Here is a 16,775-nt window from a genome sequence, read left to right on the forward strand (position 1 = left end):
GATCTGTTAGTGGTGGTTGGACCAGATGATCTTGAAGGTCTTTTCCAACCTTAATGAGTCTATGCTTTTCATGTAGTTCATTAGTTCAATTATAGAATAGGTAGAAATCATAAAGTATTGTTCTTGCAATTATGAATTATTTCTTAACATTTGGAATTCCAGGACATGTTGAAAGGTAACAACCACCCCTCAGATATCAATAGGAGATAGAACATAAAGACACTGTAGCACTGCGTTTTTATTGACAGACACCCGTTTTAGTTCTGTCACAAGTACAACTTGAATCTTTAGAAATATTTTCTTATGTTATAGTTTAAAATGTGTTTTAGTTTGTAAAAGCTGTAAAAAAAAAAAGTCTGTGATTATATCACAGATAAAGAATATTCAAGATTATCACCTTTTCTTTTTCTTAGGATTTGGAGTGGATCAGTTAAGAGATGATAATCTAGAAACTTACTGGCAGTCAGATGGATCGCAGCCTCATTTGGTGAACATCCAGTTTAGGTATTAAAAATTACTCTGTATGGGTTAGAATGTTTCGCTTAACTTTGTGTGGATGACTATTCACCAAGACTGGGACTTGGGAAGTGTGTGGACTATTGAACTAGTCCTGTGTTACCTTACAGTGTTTATGAAAAAAAGTGTTTTTTTTTTTTTTTTTGAAATTGTTATAGCTACTGAATCCCTAAATGAGCAACAAAAAGGAATCTTTAATTCCATTTGTAGCAGTTTCACATTTACCTACATAGGGTGACATTTGAATCTTGACTTTTTCTGTCATAGGCTGTGATTTGAAGGGTAGCTGACTGTGTTTAAAGTAGTCCTGTATTTAGCAACTGATTGAGAAACCTTTTCCTGTTTTATTCTGCTGTGATTGACAAGACTGGCTTTTTGAGTCACCTTGACTATTCTTTTGGTATAGTAGTAGAGCCCATATTTGATAAGCGAAGCATATGTTTCATCACATATAAGCGCTTATTTGGCATTTTGACCTTTTGTTGTAGTTTTTGGTATAATGCAAGTTCAGAAGACAGGTGAAGGATAATAGTGAAAATCTATTATGTGTGCGTTATCTAATGTGTGAAGAAGATCTGTTGATTTAACAAGAAGGTTCTTATAAATCAATAGGCGCACTTTTATATTAAGTTTTAAAACATTCAGATTTTACTACAAAATAACAACAAACTCTTCCTGAATGTTTTTCTTTGGGATGCTTACATTGTTTCTTTTCTTCTTGCAGGAGAAAAACAACAGTGAAGACGTTATGTATTTATGCAGACTACAAATCTGATGAAAGTTACACTCCAAGCAAAATCTCGGTCAGAGTAGGAAATAACTTTCATAATCTCCAGGAAATTCGGGTAGGTCAATGGTATTTCACTCTCTTAAAGTAGTCCTCTCTACTTAGGATATTTGATGTGTGAAATGTTTTTTGAGGTGAAATGGCATTGTTCTTGGAGGAAATATCTGGGTTGATTTTGGTGTTTGCTTTTACTTTCTTATTTTGTAAAATTGTTAGGTTGGTTTCAGTTTTTGTCAGGTGTGACTACCAACATGGTTATAACAGGGTTCATATGTAGATCCAGTAATGGAATAAAGAGTGGGATTTTACAAAATAGGATTCTTTAGAATTAGTGTCTGGAAAGCCTATGCTTGGAACAAAGCAACCAAGGGGGAGACTCAGCTTCTAAATACTTGCAATTTTAGACTTTAAAGGTGGGGGAAAGCAGGAATTCAAATTCTTTTCATGAATTTAAAATACAGACTTTAGTTGTGGCTCTGGATGGTGCATAAATATCTTTGGTGTCAGTCTGGAGTTAGATTTAATTTCTGGGAGGCTGCATTTATTCTCATTAACGAGTAATGTCTGTTTCAAAGCTCATTTTGAGGCCCTGGCAAAAAGAAATTGCAGGGCAATTCCTCCTCCTCCTCAGTTATGCAAAGATTTCTTTGTATTCTATTAGGTAAAGAATCTTCATATAAGTGAGAATTTGTTATATATTTCCTGATAGCTGACTAGCTACTGTTGATTGTGGGGCTAGGTAGATTGCAATGTTAACTCTTCCAAAATAATAATATAAGCAAACAATTCCCAATTTAAATTGAAAGTTTAATTACAATTAAAGAGTTGTATATTACAGTTAGATATGTACATAAATGATGCTTTACTTTTGAGAATTGTTTTTGATCTTTCTCACTGCTTTCTTATAGTGGGCAGTCACTGAAATTCCCAAATTTTGGGAAGTGTGCAATACTTTTAACAGTAAGATGCAAAATCCAATTTCTACTCACTAGGTGCGGTATTTGATGCTATAATATTTTAATCACTAACATTCTTCTTATTTACAAGAGATAATAGTCAACAGTGTTTTTCCACAATGATGCTTCTAGCCAGAAGAAAATTTCTTTGAAGAAAAAACTAAGATCAGATATGAGTTGCTTTAACTGTTTAGTTTTGTGTACTAGCCTTTTGTAAATAGTAAAGGCAGATTTCAAATAATTCATATCTTTATGGGAGTTTGCCTTATAAACTAATCAGGTTACTCATGAGCAAGTATCTTTTGATAATTTTGAGTTATAGTGACCTCATGTTTCATCTTCCTCATCTCTGGAGTTCAGCTGCTACTGGCAGCTGTACTGTGAAGGTTTAGCATACCTCCCTTATATGGCAGGTATTACAATAACAGAAGGATCAGTAATAAGTAGAAAAAGGTGTTAAACAGTGGTCTGAATTTGGACTTCTCTGCTTTTTGTTTCCCTTCTTGTTTTTCTGTGTTTGAAGTCCCTACAAGAACAACTTGTAAGTAGAAGGCTATAGCTGCAGTGCGGAAAGAAAGCTTAATGTGCCTTCACTATGTTGGCAGTCTATTTCCTTTCTCAGATTTGTGCTGTTCTTTCAAGTTACGGGTAATTATGCTTTTATCCTAAATCTTAAATGGAAGAGCCTTGCACTTTTTTGAAGTATTCTTCTGATATGAAATGACACTACTTGAGGTGTCTTTCATCAACTGCATATTCTGTCTTTTAATCTTAATTACATCATAGCTGTTTGGGAGTTTGACTAAGTTTAACAGTAAAAACAATGTATTTTTCTCGGTAGTCTATAGGCCTGTTTTGTGAGTGTCCACTAGATGTCATTGTTGTCCTTAATTATCAGTTTCTTTTTTTTTGCTTGTAGTCTACTTTTCCAATAATTAAATGTCTTTTTATAATAATGTTTATTACAGCATTCTGTGTGTAGCCTCAATGACATAACTTTCTTATAAAGTGGTGAACTTCCACTTTTGAGGGTATATGTGTTAAAAACTTATATAAACAATAAAATGTATTTGTAGAATTATTTTGAACTTGTATTGTTTATTATGAACATATTAGTCTTCTGCAATTTCTCAGGAATTTTTTCTTCATTTTTTCTCACCGAACACAATTCTGTACATGATGCATTTGGTTAAAAAAAAAACTTGTACATGAAATGTTTCATAGGTCTTATAGTATATTAATGGGACTGTAATATGTTTCATGAGAGCAGTAATTGTTATGCATACCACATGCTCATATGCTTTTTTATTTTAAAACTGAGAAGAATATGTGGTCAAGCTTCTTACTAATGAGGTGTGATACTTTTGATGCTGTGAAATACTGAAGACTAATTCTCTGGCCACTAATGTTAAATATTGCTATCAGTTTTAAGATTTTCTAATGTGCTTGATATTCAGAATGCATTTCTGAATTTTTTCTTCAATCTAGAAACTTTTTCTTCAGCTTTTCTGACACACGTTGTTAAAGCAGGGTGAACCATTATGAGCTCTTCACAGAAATCTGCTTAATTACACAATGATTCTGTTGGCTTCAGGAACAATTGACAGGGTTGGAAATCCAACTAAATCATTTTCTATTTTTCATGAATGCTTGCCCAACTCATAGTGTCTAAAGAAAGTCCTACGATGCCTCCATGTGTTCTTTTCCAAATGGTCTACTTGAAACAATGCCATGTGCAGTTAGGCTAGGTTTAATCAATAATACAACAGTAGCTTGAGTTTGTGTTCTAGTTTGTAAGAATGTCCTTTTTTTGGAACCTAAAATTAAATTATTTTCTCAGTAAAGAGAAACAAGTCATTTATAGCCCATTCTATAGGTGAGAACAATCCTTGTGATCTGGCAGTGTTATACCTTTGTTCGACTGGAGGTACTGCAGTTGAGATGTGTGCACAGTACACATCTCAATGTGTACTTCTCCTACTTAAAGTGCCTTTTTACCACAACTGTCAAGTTTGGAGAACAAGTATTTTCTTGTTTCCCATTTTAAGAGTTCTGCAGTGTAATGGTGCAAGTAGTTTGTATGGACAAGATAGAGATACTGTTTTTTTAAACAGACCTCAGTATGTGAGATAAATCATTATACTTGAGATAAGTCATTGTCCTTTTTCACAATGTGAAAATAACCTGCTGTAAAGCAAGTGAACAAAAAGCTTGCTGTAGGAAATCACAGGTTGCCAAATGGTGCTCATCTTCCTGGTTGCCTTTATACCTCTCCCAAGACATTTAGGTCATCTGCAGTTCATCTTCCCATTATAACGTGATCTTTTTATGGTAAGCTTAAGTAGAATTTCAGATTATATTTTCCTATTAGTTTCAGTGATTTCTGCTGTCAGCCTGTAGTGTAGGGACTTTACAGTTATCTCGCTTTGCTGTGTGAACTCTATTAGTGCCAATTCTATGTCGTTTGTTATAAATTATACTTTGCGAAGATGTTGGCCAGACTTGGAGAATCGTTACTTTTCACGTCCTCTCAAACCTGAGAAGCTGCTTGTGTTTAGTCCCCAATTTAAAGTTGCTGTCGGAGGCAGAACCCCTCTAAAAACAAGCAAAGTTGTAGTGTGCATTACTGAGGACTCAACAATAGAATATGGTGTACGTGTCTTGGCAGTAACTAGAGATGCAACTGCAAAGGTATAATTTGTTTCCTATTCCAGTAAGAGTTCTCTTCCAGCATTCTTTTGGGGCTTTTTGTGATTTCTGATTTGGAAGACTTGCTTTTTCATTTAGTTTGTGTAGTTCAGAGAAAACAGCAAGATTTGTGATAGGCTCATGCCATTGCTAGTGTATGGCATTGCGACATGTACTGTTTTTCAAATTATATAAGGACAGTAATAAGCCACATGGTGGATAAGACATACTAATGTTTGGGTTTGAAAAAGAATCATCAGAAACCCCCTGTGAAGAAGAGTAGCAGACCATGAATGTTCTTTGTTTATGCAGTAGGACAAGACTGCACACAGAGTAAGGACCTGACTTTGTGTAACCTCAGTAAGCAAGATCCTTGCTTGCTATTTGCCTGTTCTGGAAACCATCCAGGCAGAAGCAATGCTGCTAGAAAAGGGTAACTCCCATGGTTAACAACTGTTACAGGTATCCAGTGATCCCTCACTGAGCAGTGATGGATAGCGTTATGTGGGATGAAGATACATTGTCACTGGCAGTTCTACCTAGCAGACTTTGTATCAAACAATGATACCAAGTATTAAATGTTGCTTTAACTCTGTTGTTGTCCCCTTTTTTCCTGGAACAAAAGCATACTTAACCTTTTCATCAAGACTCAGTTCTGGAGATGACTTTGCAATATCCTTGCTGGCAACAGTGTGGGTCTTCTGCTTTTTGTCAGGCAGTATAGCTGTCTCTTTTTGAATAGCTATTTATTTTGTTTTCAGCTTGTTTTCTGACCCTTTTGGTTTTGATTCGTGTTTTGTAACTGGCTGCTCCCCACCCATAGCAAGCACAGCCATATCCCTGGTGCCGTGGTATTTTGGCCAAGCACCACGGACAGGGGCGCTTCTTTACTGATTTCAGACATTCTGTGCTAGAGCAAGGAATTGTCAACCAGGAGAATGTCCAAGCTGGGGAGCTTTTCTCAAAGATAGTTAAGGAAGTTTGGACCCTTATTGTAATCTTGTTACTCTACAGTGTCCACTGTAGCGAGGAGGTTGGACTTCTCTAGATGAAGTTCTGAATTTCTGAAATTTGCCTGTTCTCTGTATGTGATGTAAATAAATATAGATACTGAGAAACAAGAAGATGTGAACTTGTCATAGTAGTGCTGCAAACTAATGAATTAAGGAAGTGTACTGTTTCTGAGTTTCTGGTCAGACATCTCTAATGTGCATTTTAAATAACTTTTCTCTGAAGATGGAATATAGAGCTGATAATTGCTTTTTATTTAGATTCCTCACTAAGTTTCAAGTACTTTGACTAGAAACCATTCCTCCATATTCTTTTTTCACATGTAAGAAATTATGCAGTGCCGATCCCCAATTATTCCTTGAGTTCAAAATTTCGCTTAAAAATACTCAGCTTTCAGAAAACTACACCTGATGCTAAGAAAAGACTAAGTTTTACTTTCACAGAATTTCAAATGTAGTCTTTCTTGTCTGTCTCTAGGAGGTTGGGTCAGTAGATGAAGTCATCACACCAGACTGTTCATTTTGATTGTTATCTAGCTGTTTTGCTGATTGGGCATGGATTTACTTCACCAGGATGCAGACAGTATCTGCTGCTAACACCTGCAATTTACCACTACTGGAAGTTTTCAAAGCAGAATAGAATGATTCACAGGTATTTGCTGTTTATTAAGCCTTGTGATTGTTGCCAAGGGGAGGGGGCCAAGTTCAGGAAACAGGCCTATTCCTGCTGATGCAGCTGGTACTCCTTGTGCCTACCTTCTGACAGAGGATGTTTTGCCAGTCTGGGATCTTTGCAGGAGAAAGGCTAGTTCCCTGCAGATGTCATTGCCTGTAGAGATGATATGAACTACTCATTGTTCTTATGCTTTTGGAAATCAACTAGTATATGCTTCAAACTTTGGAAGTTATAGAAAGGATGGCAGTTGTTTTGCTCTTTATGTCCTGGAATGGTAATATATTGGAACAGAGCCATGCAATTATGAAAAATGCAGTTATTAAAAAAAAATATTTTGTGGATATGAATTGCGTGTACAGAGACATCCACATTAGTTCTATCATCTCTAAAGAACGGAGGCTTTTTTGGCCCCGCAACATAAAATCATTCAGTGTTTTTCTTTCCTTTTTTTGAGATGATACTTTAAAAGAGAAACATCACTTCTGATGGATCCTAGAATTTCAAAACCAAACAAAAAAAAAAACCCTAAACATTGGTTATTACGCTGTGGTGTATGTTGCATATAGAAATGTTTTCTCTTGTTTTGTATACCAGTTTTCAAAAATGAATCTTTATGGAGGGACCTTTTCCTGTCTACAGAGGAACTCAATCAGGAAAGGGTGTGTTAAAGAGGCCCTTTTAATTTTAGTACTGTCAGTCTGACTTTACCTACTGAAGTAGAGGAAAAGCCATGTCAAAGAAAGTGGCAACAGCTCTATGGAAGGCAGGAACTTGATGAAGTACAGACCTTTCCTTAAGGGAGCTCAAATATATAAAGCCTAGGAATTTGAAAGCATCTCCTGGGATTATAACCTTTGTCGTGATTATTCGATCTAAGTTCTATCATGGCAAAGGAATTAGAAAATGCATGTGATTTTTCATGTAAAAGTAAAAGAATTTATCTCTCTCCACTGCAGTGAGAAAAGGCAAGATAACTTACTAATCAAAAAAAGTGATAAAATTGTGGCTTGATAGTAAGCATAGGATAGTATAGAAAACTGCAAATTTAGATTTCTTCAATGCTTTTGAAGTAACGTGATAATAGTGAATGGTATTAGTCATTTTGAAGAAACGTTGATTTGTTTGTAGTCTGTGCAGATACTCTATACTGTTGAACCAATATGCCAAGTCAAAGTCCCCATCAAATTGTGCCTTTATTGTCTGGGTGATGTTTGAGGACTAACTGTAAGAGGGAACTGAGGTATAAGATACGATTCCAGTGTGCAATGTGGCTTTGATCCCAACAGGTAAGCATAGATGGAACCGTAGTACAGTGTCTTGACTCAGTATCCTGATCTCCAACCCCTTGCTCACGTAGCAATGAAGCATGTTAAATCAGACTTCCAAAAGAGACTTCCTAGTTAAAACTGTTCTCCCACTTACACTGCAAAATAGCAGGCTGAAGATCTGCTAATACTTACGTTTTCACGTGAATTTGTATGCTTTTTCACGGAAACTGATTTGATACTCAGTTTGTACCTGACTGAAACTCATAACTGTGATGTTCATTGAGACCAGATTACTTGAGAAGGTTTGGTAGTTTTGTTTACATCAATTAGTTCTGACTAGAATTGGTTTCAATGGTATAATTTACATCTGCCTACAAGAACCCAAGGTAAAGCACCATACACACTCATGTATACAGTTCCTTCTTCTGTTAAAGCAAAATAGAGCACTCCCCCTTCCAGGCCTTAAAACCTCTTCTCACTTGTTTGTCAGTTTCATTAAGGCCTTTGTTATATTGACTCAGCTTTTTTCGGTAATGCTTTTCTGAAAAACTATTTGTTTTCAGTGATGCTTTAACATGGATGAAATAGATGTTAGAGGTTTAATATACTGTGTATACTTCTGTGTTATTCACCAAGGTTGTTGCTTTATGGAATACATATTTCCTTATTGATCATTCTGGGGATTGTCTCCTGTTCTCTGGAGTTCCCAGATAGTTTCAGTAGGCGGTTCAACTTTTGTAGTGAACTGTATAACATCCAAACTGGTAGAACAGAGCCATGAAAGATTGCTGGTTTTCCATGATAGTTAGCCTCTTCTTGATACCCATGAAGGATTTGTTCAGGGAAAACCTGAATAATGAAGAACAATTTACAGTCCTGGACTGTCCTCTTTACTGTGCTGAGTTAGTACAAATGAAGAATCTTTACTTTGCAAGAAATAAATTCTGTATGTGAATACAATAATAAAAGGTCTATGAGACTAAGGTCTATTACTCTTCATCTTCACACACTTAGCTGGCAGCATGGCCACACTGCTGACCTACAGAAATTCTAGCTAGAACTGTGGAACAGTCACCTTCCCCCCCTCCCCCCCCCCCCCGCCTCCTTCTGCAGCTGATTTTCCCCCATTTCCCTTCTCCCCTCCACACACACACACACACACACACCCCTTAGACCTTCTGTTGTGCTGATGGCTTTTGTGAAACCATTTTATGTAGCCTTTAACCCTTCATGCTACATATAGCATCTCTTTGTTTCTTTTAAATCACTACTTCACTTTTTTTTTTTTTTTTTTTTTTCCTTTTTAATGCTTGGATAGAGCAGAGAGGCTAATCTGTCTCTTTGACTGCATTACCAAATTTTAGGAGCTTCTAGGGAGATCAATCAAGTGTCTGTGTTCTTTAGTTCCTAGGAATTAGTCCAAATGTGTATATTTAGGTACAATAGATCATATATATTTAAAAACAGTAGCCCCCCTCTTTATTCCTTGAAATTCAAGCTGTAATCAAACTTATGTGCTATCAGGCTGAGGGGAGAAAAGCATGTTTTTCTTTTACATGCCCAAAACATAGTGAAAATCCCTGTGGACAGTTGTGTTTACAAGGGTAACTGTCTGCATTCAATTGTGGGTTATAAAAGTGCTTGCTTGAATAAATAGACTGAGCTATCAGACAGAACAACCAATAGTTCGTTGGACTAATTGACCTTGTCAGTAGAATAGAAACACTTGCAAATAAAATTCCCATTGCCAGCAAAGTTGCAATGAAAACCCCTGAAGAAACTGTGTATATCCTCTAACTATCTTGGAATGCAGTGATTCAAGCAGCAGACATGCAGGGGGGATGGGGGGAGGCATCATTAACTAAAAGTTTTATATACCAACATTTTTCAGCGATCTCTTTCATAGCATGAGATTATATGCATTCCTAAAATCATTAAGTAGTTCGCTTTCTCTATTCAGAATTGTTTTCCAACAATTGTTGTTACTTTTACCATATCTTGAGTCCCCTTGTATTATTTGTTTTGCTGGTCTGCTTTTATTATAACGTACCCTTTTCAGAAAAAGCAAAGATGTTTGGCTAGTAACCACAGCATGTTGTAATGAGGGTGGAGTATGTTTGTCATTCTACAGTAATAGCTGACTTACATAAATGCCAGTGTCTATAACCACTCATACTGTGGCAGTTTATCTTTTTGAATATATTCAAATTGCGTAATGATGGAAAAGAATCACAGTAAATAACAGAATATCTGACTTTCCAATTGAAAGTATGCTAGAACTGTTATTTTACTTTACCAGTGATGAGTCATGTATCTTTATACAAAAAAAAAGAAATATTTCACTCTAGAAACAAATCTTCACAAATGAATTAGTCATATATCCAACATTTCCTTTAAAAATTGGATAATGTCACACAGGTGGAAGTAAAATTATTAAAAAAAAAAAAAGCAGCAGTGGAAGACAACAGGTTTGACTGTGTACTATAAAAAGATTACTTTGGTTAGAAAACAAAACAGGAAAGATGGCATTTGGGGGAAAAAAGGTCTGAAAAACAGTCTAGTTAGCTGCTAAATAAACTTTAGAGATGAAGGTTTAAAAAAAGCACCAAGATTTGTAAAAAGGGGGATAGTGTATTTCACCTTAAGTAAGGGACAATGTGTAATAAGGGATTTTGTGGTTTTACAGCTCGGTGCATGTGTTTGAAAGCTGTTCTCTCAGCAACGTGGGTGGCAGGTTATGCTACCATATAATGTATTGTAGTTGGCTCTCCACACTTGTCAGGGTTAGCGTTCAACCATTCGGAAAATTTTCCCATTGTTCTATCATGTGAACCAAGGCTAGTGTTGAATTCCCAATAACCTTCTGCAGGAAAAAGAGGTTTAATTAGAAAGCTTGAAATTTGATTACTTCTGTTATTGTCTTAACGTCCTTTATGATAATTTAGGTGTTTATCTGCAAATGTGATCAATTTTTTCTCAGAAAGCTGAAAAACCAAACTTAACACTGTACTGCAGTTGCTTCAACGCTTTTAAAAGAAAACTTGTATACTCAATTCTGTCTTTCTTCAGCATTAACACTCTATTTCCATCTTAAACATGTTTGCTTTAGATGGATCATAGCTTTTGGCAGCTACCGCATTTTTAGCAAATAATACTGTTTCTAGTAAGAGTTGCAAAAAAAAAATCTTTGTGTGAGGTCCTTGTAAACTGAACCTTGGGAACGTTATGTTATTTCTGCATTTTCCCTTCTTTTGTGCTTCTCTATTTGTGACATGGTTATAAATTACATCGTTTGAACCAGAGAATTAAAAGCATTTTATTTAGTGATTCCAGTAATTTAAAAGAGAATGTTTGTTATACATGTATTTTTTTTTTTTCTTTTTACCTATTATTTCAGAGGCTGGCACACAGAAATAAGCAATTATGGTATTTAAATTCCATTGTGCCAGCACCTCCAGGGCATAATCCAAAAAAAAAACCCAGAAAAATCGCCTGCTGGGTTGTATGCAGTATGCTTGTGTGAACATCAGTGTCTGCTGTTTTCACATCATTTTTTTTCTACTGAAAGTTCCTGTTGGAATAAAGGTTCTGTGTTTGGAGAGTGCACCTTATTTGATATCTGTTGGTCAATGTTTTTTTCAAAGTTTGTGGGCATTTGTGATTACAGTTTACCAATGCAGGCTCACAAGATACTTCTTGCAGATAGACATTAATGCTTCAGAATGAAGAAAATCAGATACAAGGTTCTGGCAATATAAATGGATATAGCAAGAAAGAGGTTGATGCTCTTCACAACTACATTTAAACATTCTGTTTGGAGACAAAACATGGGAGTAAGGAGACAGGTGGGTGGAGGGGTAGATGACAGCATGACAGAAAGGACTCTATTACTTAGTTAACCTGCTTCAATATTTTAACCCCTTTAGTTCCTCTCTTTTTTCCCCTTTTTTAATGCAAGAGTGTTGGCTAATTGATATTTTAAAGTAGTATGTGTACATCTAGCATTACAGCTGACATGGGTTTGGGTGTTCAGGATCAGGTAGAATGTCTTCTTGATGCTGGATCATAGAATCACAGAAGGGTTTGGGTTGAAGAGACCTTAAAGCCCATCCAGTTCCACCCCCTTGCCATGGACAGGGACACCTCCCACCGGACCAGCTTGCCCAAAGCCCCATCCAGCCTGGCCTTGAACACCTCCAGGGATGGGGCATCCACAGCTTCTCTGGTCTGGTGCCTCACCACCCTCTGAGTGAAGAATTGTTTCCTAACCTCTAATCTAAATCTTACCTCATTTAGTTTAAGACCATTCCCCCTTGTCCTATCACTATCTGGCCATGCAAAAAGTTGCTCTGCATCTGTTTTATATATGTATGTTTCATAATGTATAGGGCAACACCACTGCTCCTCCTTCACCGCCTGTCTCTTCTGAAAAACTTGTATCCTTTGATTGCAGTGTATCAGACTGCCCCTTTCAGTTGATAAGGATTTCTTTTAACTATAGCTTATAAGACATTTCTGACATTTCTAACATTTCTAATTTGCAAAGTGTAGTGTGTAGCAATATTGATTTTTCTCATTTGTTTTTAAGGGAGAGACTACAATTTCTAATCCTCTGCCAGGTTTGTAAAACTTAAGATAAAAGGAAGTTATGGTAAATCAGATTTTAAGGTTCAAGGTGGGTAAAATGTTAGCTTATCTTGATATTCAAGATGATTATCAATTTGCCTGACCAACTATTGCTTAAGTCCTTCTACCAGTGTAATTACAAGTGACAAATGATTTTGATGTATGTTAACCAAAAGCATAATGTCTACACTAGTAACCTATCAAAAAAGAAAAAAAAAAAAAAAAATCAGACTGACTTCACTGTTCCCTGTCCCCCCTCCTCCCTACAATGCTTTAAGATCACATCATGACCACAGAGCTACATATGTCTCTTTCATTCAGTGTAGTAACTGCAGAAGTGTATGCATGTCTTTACTATTTCCTATTATTAATAAGATAATAGATTAATTCTCTAAGGTATAGATTCAGTCTTTTTTGGATTGAAGCATAATGCTTTTCTACTCAGGTGTGGCATTCTGTGTTAAGGAGGAAATCGTGTAGGAGTTTGTTACTGAACTGTATCATGTTTTGTGAACAAATACGCTCTAATCCATTGCAGAAATTAGGTCAGCAAGTTCTTGGGGAAAAGAAGTAATAATAAAAAAAATCTTGCATCTTTTTTCAGCTTTCCTTGCTTGTAAATACTTGAAGGGAAGTTTCAAGTAATACTTTTAATCGTGTGTCTCCCAAAGGTGGAATTGCTTTGTGGATTGTAATTTTTTTGTTGTTGGGTGTTTGAAGAGGTTCCTAGTTTCATCTAAGGAAAAATAAATCTTTGTTATCTTTATTTGCCTGCTGTATGGTGTATTGTTTGGGGGTGGGGGAAGCATGTGGCAGAATATGATGAATATTTTGAGCAGTACAGACCACCTGACTTCACTCCAGTTAATCAGCAGAGCAAGAAGGTAGGTGCCACTGAAGAAATTGTCTGGAGCAAGGGACCTTTCTTTCACCTCCAGGGAGCATGCTAGAGAGAAGATACTGGAGTAGCATGTTCTGGTATCAGCAGACCTCTATTTGAAAGAGAAGTACTGCTTTTCTGTAGCATGGACATTACTAAAGAGAGCTGTTCACCTGTTTTGTTTTCTTTTTCTTCTGTCTTAACACATTCTGCAACAGTCTTTTTTCCTGTCCTTGAAGTTCCCCAGTTATCCAAAGTTATCTGCTCTGGTTTTGGATCCCATATGTAAAAACTTTTTGGGAGTCCAAGATTGAAGCATCTTCTTTGAAAGATCTGAACCACAATTTTTCTGTGTCAAAAATGCTACTAAGACCATGCTTGCTTACTATCACTTTTATTTTTGAAATACAGAGGTTGTTAGCCAGTTGGGAATACTTTTCAGTGGCATTTGAGCTATTCTTTTTTCCCACAAACTGTAGATAAGGGTTGAGAGGATAAAGTCAGTGAATTATAAATAATCAGCTTTGATTTACCTGATAGTCTTCACAGGCTTAATTGTGGGAAGTAATCATTGCAATGAGTACTAGATGATTTCAAATAGTGAAAAGTGATGAGGGGGGAAAAAAAAGTGTAGAAAGGCCAAGACAAAGATTGATGCTGATCTTCCCGTGTGCTACTGCTAACCCAGCATAGAAATTCTTTGTAGAAGAAAAAACAGCAGTTGACATTTAATTTGTGTTAAGCATAAGAAAAGATATGCAAGGAATGGGAACTTCTAAAGCTTGCAAAGCACTGAGAAAGTCTTGTGGTGTCGTCTCAACTGGTGCTGGACGTTAACCACACCTTATTTTTTTAAGTAGCCAACTTGTAGGCAACCACAGCTGGGAACGCCCTGTGACTCTCCTTAACAGTTCATCAATGGGCTGAGGAGAAGTGGCACCAGTGCGGAAGAAATTAGGAGCCAGTTTGTCCACCGCTTAGTTTCTGGCCTGTGTGTGGCTTCTATGTTATAAGCATCTTTATTTGTATCGGTAAAAATTCACTGTGGTTTTTGCTACTTGTAGTAGTATTTCCTTGTGGCAAAGACATTGAAGCGCAAGATTTAAAAAATGGAGCAAAAGCCAACAGAAAACACATGGCATGTGCCATGCTTTGTGTCAGGCCACCAGCGAAACAAATAACCAAACATTTCCATAAATTCACAAGTACTGTTAATATATGTAAACAGTAGTAAGGATATATTATTCTGTGTTTATAAGCATGCAAACAGACTTTCTTAAAGTGAAGTTAGATCGACAAATTATATCCCATAGAGGTATATGAGGAGGTTTTTTTAATCATTAAAATTGTGTCTGTATCTTTATTCCTGAAACTTAACATTTTGATGGCAAACATGGAAAGCTGAGATTCTCAGCATCATTAGAAAAGTAGTTTTATAACCTGACTTCAGGCAAAAATTTATACAAAGGAATGTTGTTCACATGACAATGTCATCCTTGAAGTTCAGAAGTAAATGCTACCTATACCTGGCAATTAACAAATATTCAGACAAAATACAAAGTTCCTGAGCAAGGACTTCAATTGCTCTAGAGCTATCTTCATGATAATCCTTTGTAGAGTTGGGTCTTTCTCCATTGATTGCCTGAATGTTATTTTTGTTGGGAGACCTGTGTCTTCAAGGAGCTTCGGCCAAAATAATGCTAGATAGCGTCTACATAGAATTCTTTGAAGTTCTTTGGGGGGGGAAAAAAAGCAGCAAATATGTTTTTATCCCATTCCATGTCTCAAGTAGACCATGGAAATGTTTCTACAGATCTAAAATGTAATTTATTTTTTTCTGAGGGCTGCTCTCCATCTTGTTCTGTCATAAGATAACAGAGATCAAGCATTTGAATCAGAAAAACCTTTCCCAGGATTTTCCTGTTTTCTGTAGAAACACACAAAAGAGTGTGGCATGAGAGTGATAATGTGAGCATGTGTGTCTGGCTTGAGGGACTGTATTCTCTAGACTTCTTAATCCAGTTCCTAAACTAGGTTTATCTCATACTCCTATATTATTTCGGAATGAATTCTGGAATGTGTTCTGTCTCATCTTAAAGGAATGTTAACAAATACAGTTTTTGAGGCTCTTTATGAACACTGTTCTCAGTCTTGAGTGAACTATGAGATTTTAGCCCCTAAATCTTTTTATGCTTTTAACTTTTTAAATTTCTTCTTTCCCCCTTTATCTGTCTGTGGTCAAATTCAACTGTGTATATGAAGGATTTTTTGGTCATTTTTACTAGCAAATGCAGAAAATCCTTGTTCTTCTCTTATGCTGTTTTTTATTTTTACTTCTTAGCAAAAAATAACCTATCAGATGTTACTGAGACTAACTAGTGAGGTTAAAACAAAGTTGTTGTTTTTTTTGTCTCGCTTGGAAAACAGTTGCTGTTCCTTATTGGGGTAATGACTTAATAAAACTACTGAAGTAGGCTTCCATCTGTGTTGTAAAAGTCACTACATCTAATGGAGAGGTTTTCCAAAATAGGCTTTGGGTAAACCTAGCACTGCTGGTTTAAGAACTTCTGTTGTGGAGTTATTAGACTTTTTTCTTGTTTGTATTGTCTGTCATGAGGAGATAGATTTACTTGTATAGCATTAAATTAAGCAGAGGACCATATGTACGGACAGTTCTTTAAGACTTGCTGTAAGACACACAACTTGCAATCTGATTCCATCAGCTTGTTACTGACCTTACATTTGTAAGCAGTAAGATGATGTCCAACAGTAGCTCTAGTTTTAGGACTTAGTAGGCCTATTGGTAAGCAAGTTTTCAATTATGTCACTTCTGGGTTTTGTTGTTTCCATATGCCCCCTCGTTCTTCAGGAGCACACATGATGTAATTCTATTTCCATTCTCATACATTTGATCGTAAAGAGCTTGCATTCTTATATCTGTTGAATGTAAGACTATGCAAGACTCCTGTTAGTAGACATGCTGCTGCAGTAAGATAACATTAACCCAACCTAATATGTCCATTTGAATATCTTTTTGAGCTCTGCCTTTTCGGAGTGAATAGCTACTTGAGGACTCGTCAACTCCTAGAAAGAAGTCAAGGAATGGAGTTAATCTATATTGAGTGAAGCAGAGTCTGAAGTTTGACTTCCATGTTAAACAATGAAACACAGCCTTGCATTTTGCTGGACACCCTTTCATATAGATTTGTAAGAAAGCCCGAGCAGAAGGTTAAAAACTCTACTGTATTTGTTCTGGTACACTAAAGAAAAAGAAATTTTATGTAGACTTAAAATTAAATGCTTCCATTGGGCAACAGTCCTGATTCCAACTTTGCAAATTTATGGAAGTGTATTCTGGCTCATATAAA

At 36.3% G+C, this 16,775-nt stretch overlaps 1 protein-coding gene across 3 annotated transcripts in view; it reads left to right on the forward strand.

Moving 5' to 3' along the window:
- The window catches only part of ANAPC10 (anaphase promoting complex subunit 10), a 102,863-nt gene that overhangs the window by 6,788 nt on the left and 79,300 nt on the right, over nucleotides 1–16,775 (forward strand). For all 3 annotated transcript variants that reach the window (XR_004253219.1, XM_032186683.1, XM_032186682.1), the window contains exons 3-4: nucleotides 414–504; nucleotides 1,241–1,361. Coding sequence is in view for 2 of the 3 variants with exons in the window: in XM_032186683.1 (XP_032042574.1) it covers nucleotides 414–504; nucleotides 1,241–1,361 (212 nt within the window). In the remaining variant the exon portion in view is untranslated. The remainder of the gene's footprint in view (nucleotides 1–413; nucleotides 505–1,240; nucleotides 1,362–16,775) is intronic.

Source organism: Aythya fuligula, chromosome 4 (assembly GCF_009819795.1).
Source record: "Aythya fuligula isolate bAytFul2 chromosome 4, bAytFul2.pri, whole genome shotgun sequence".
Lineage (NCBI taxonomy): Eukaryota > Metazoa > Chordata > Aves > Anseriformes > Anatidae > Aythya > Aythya fuligula.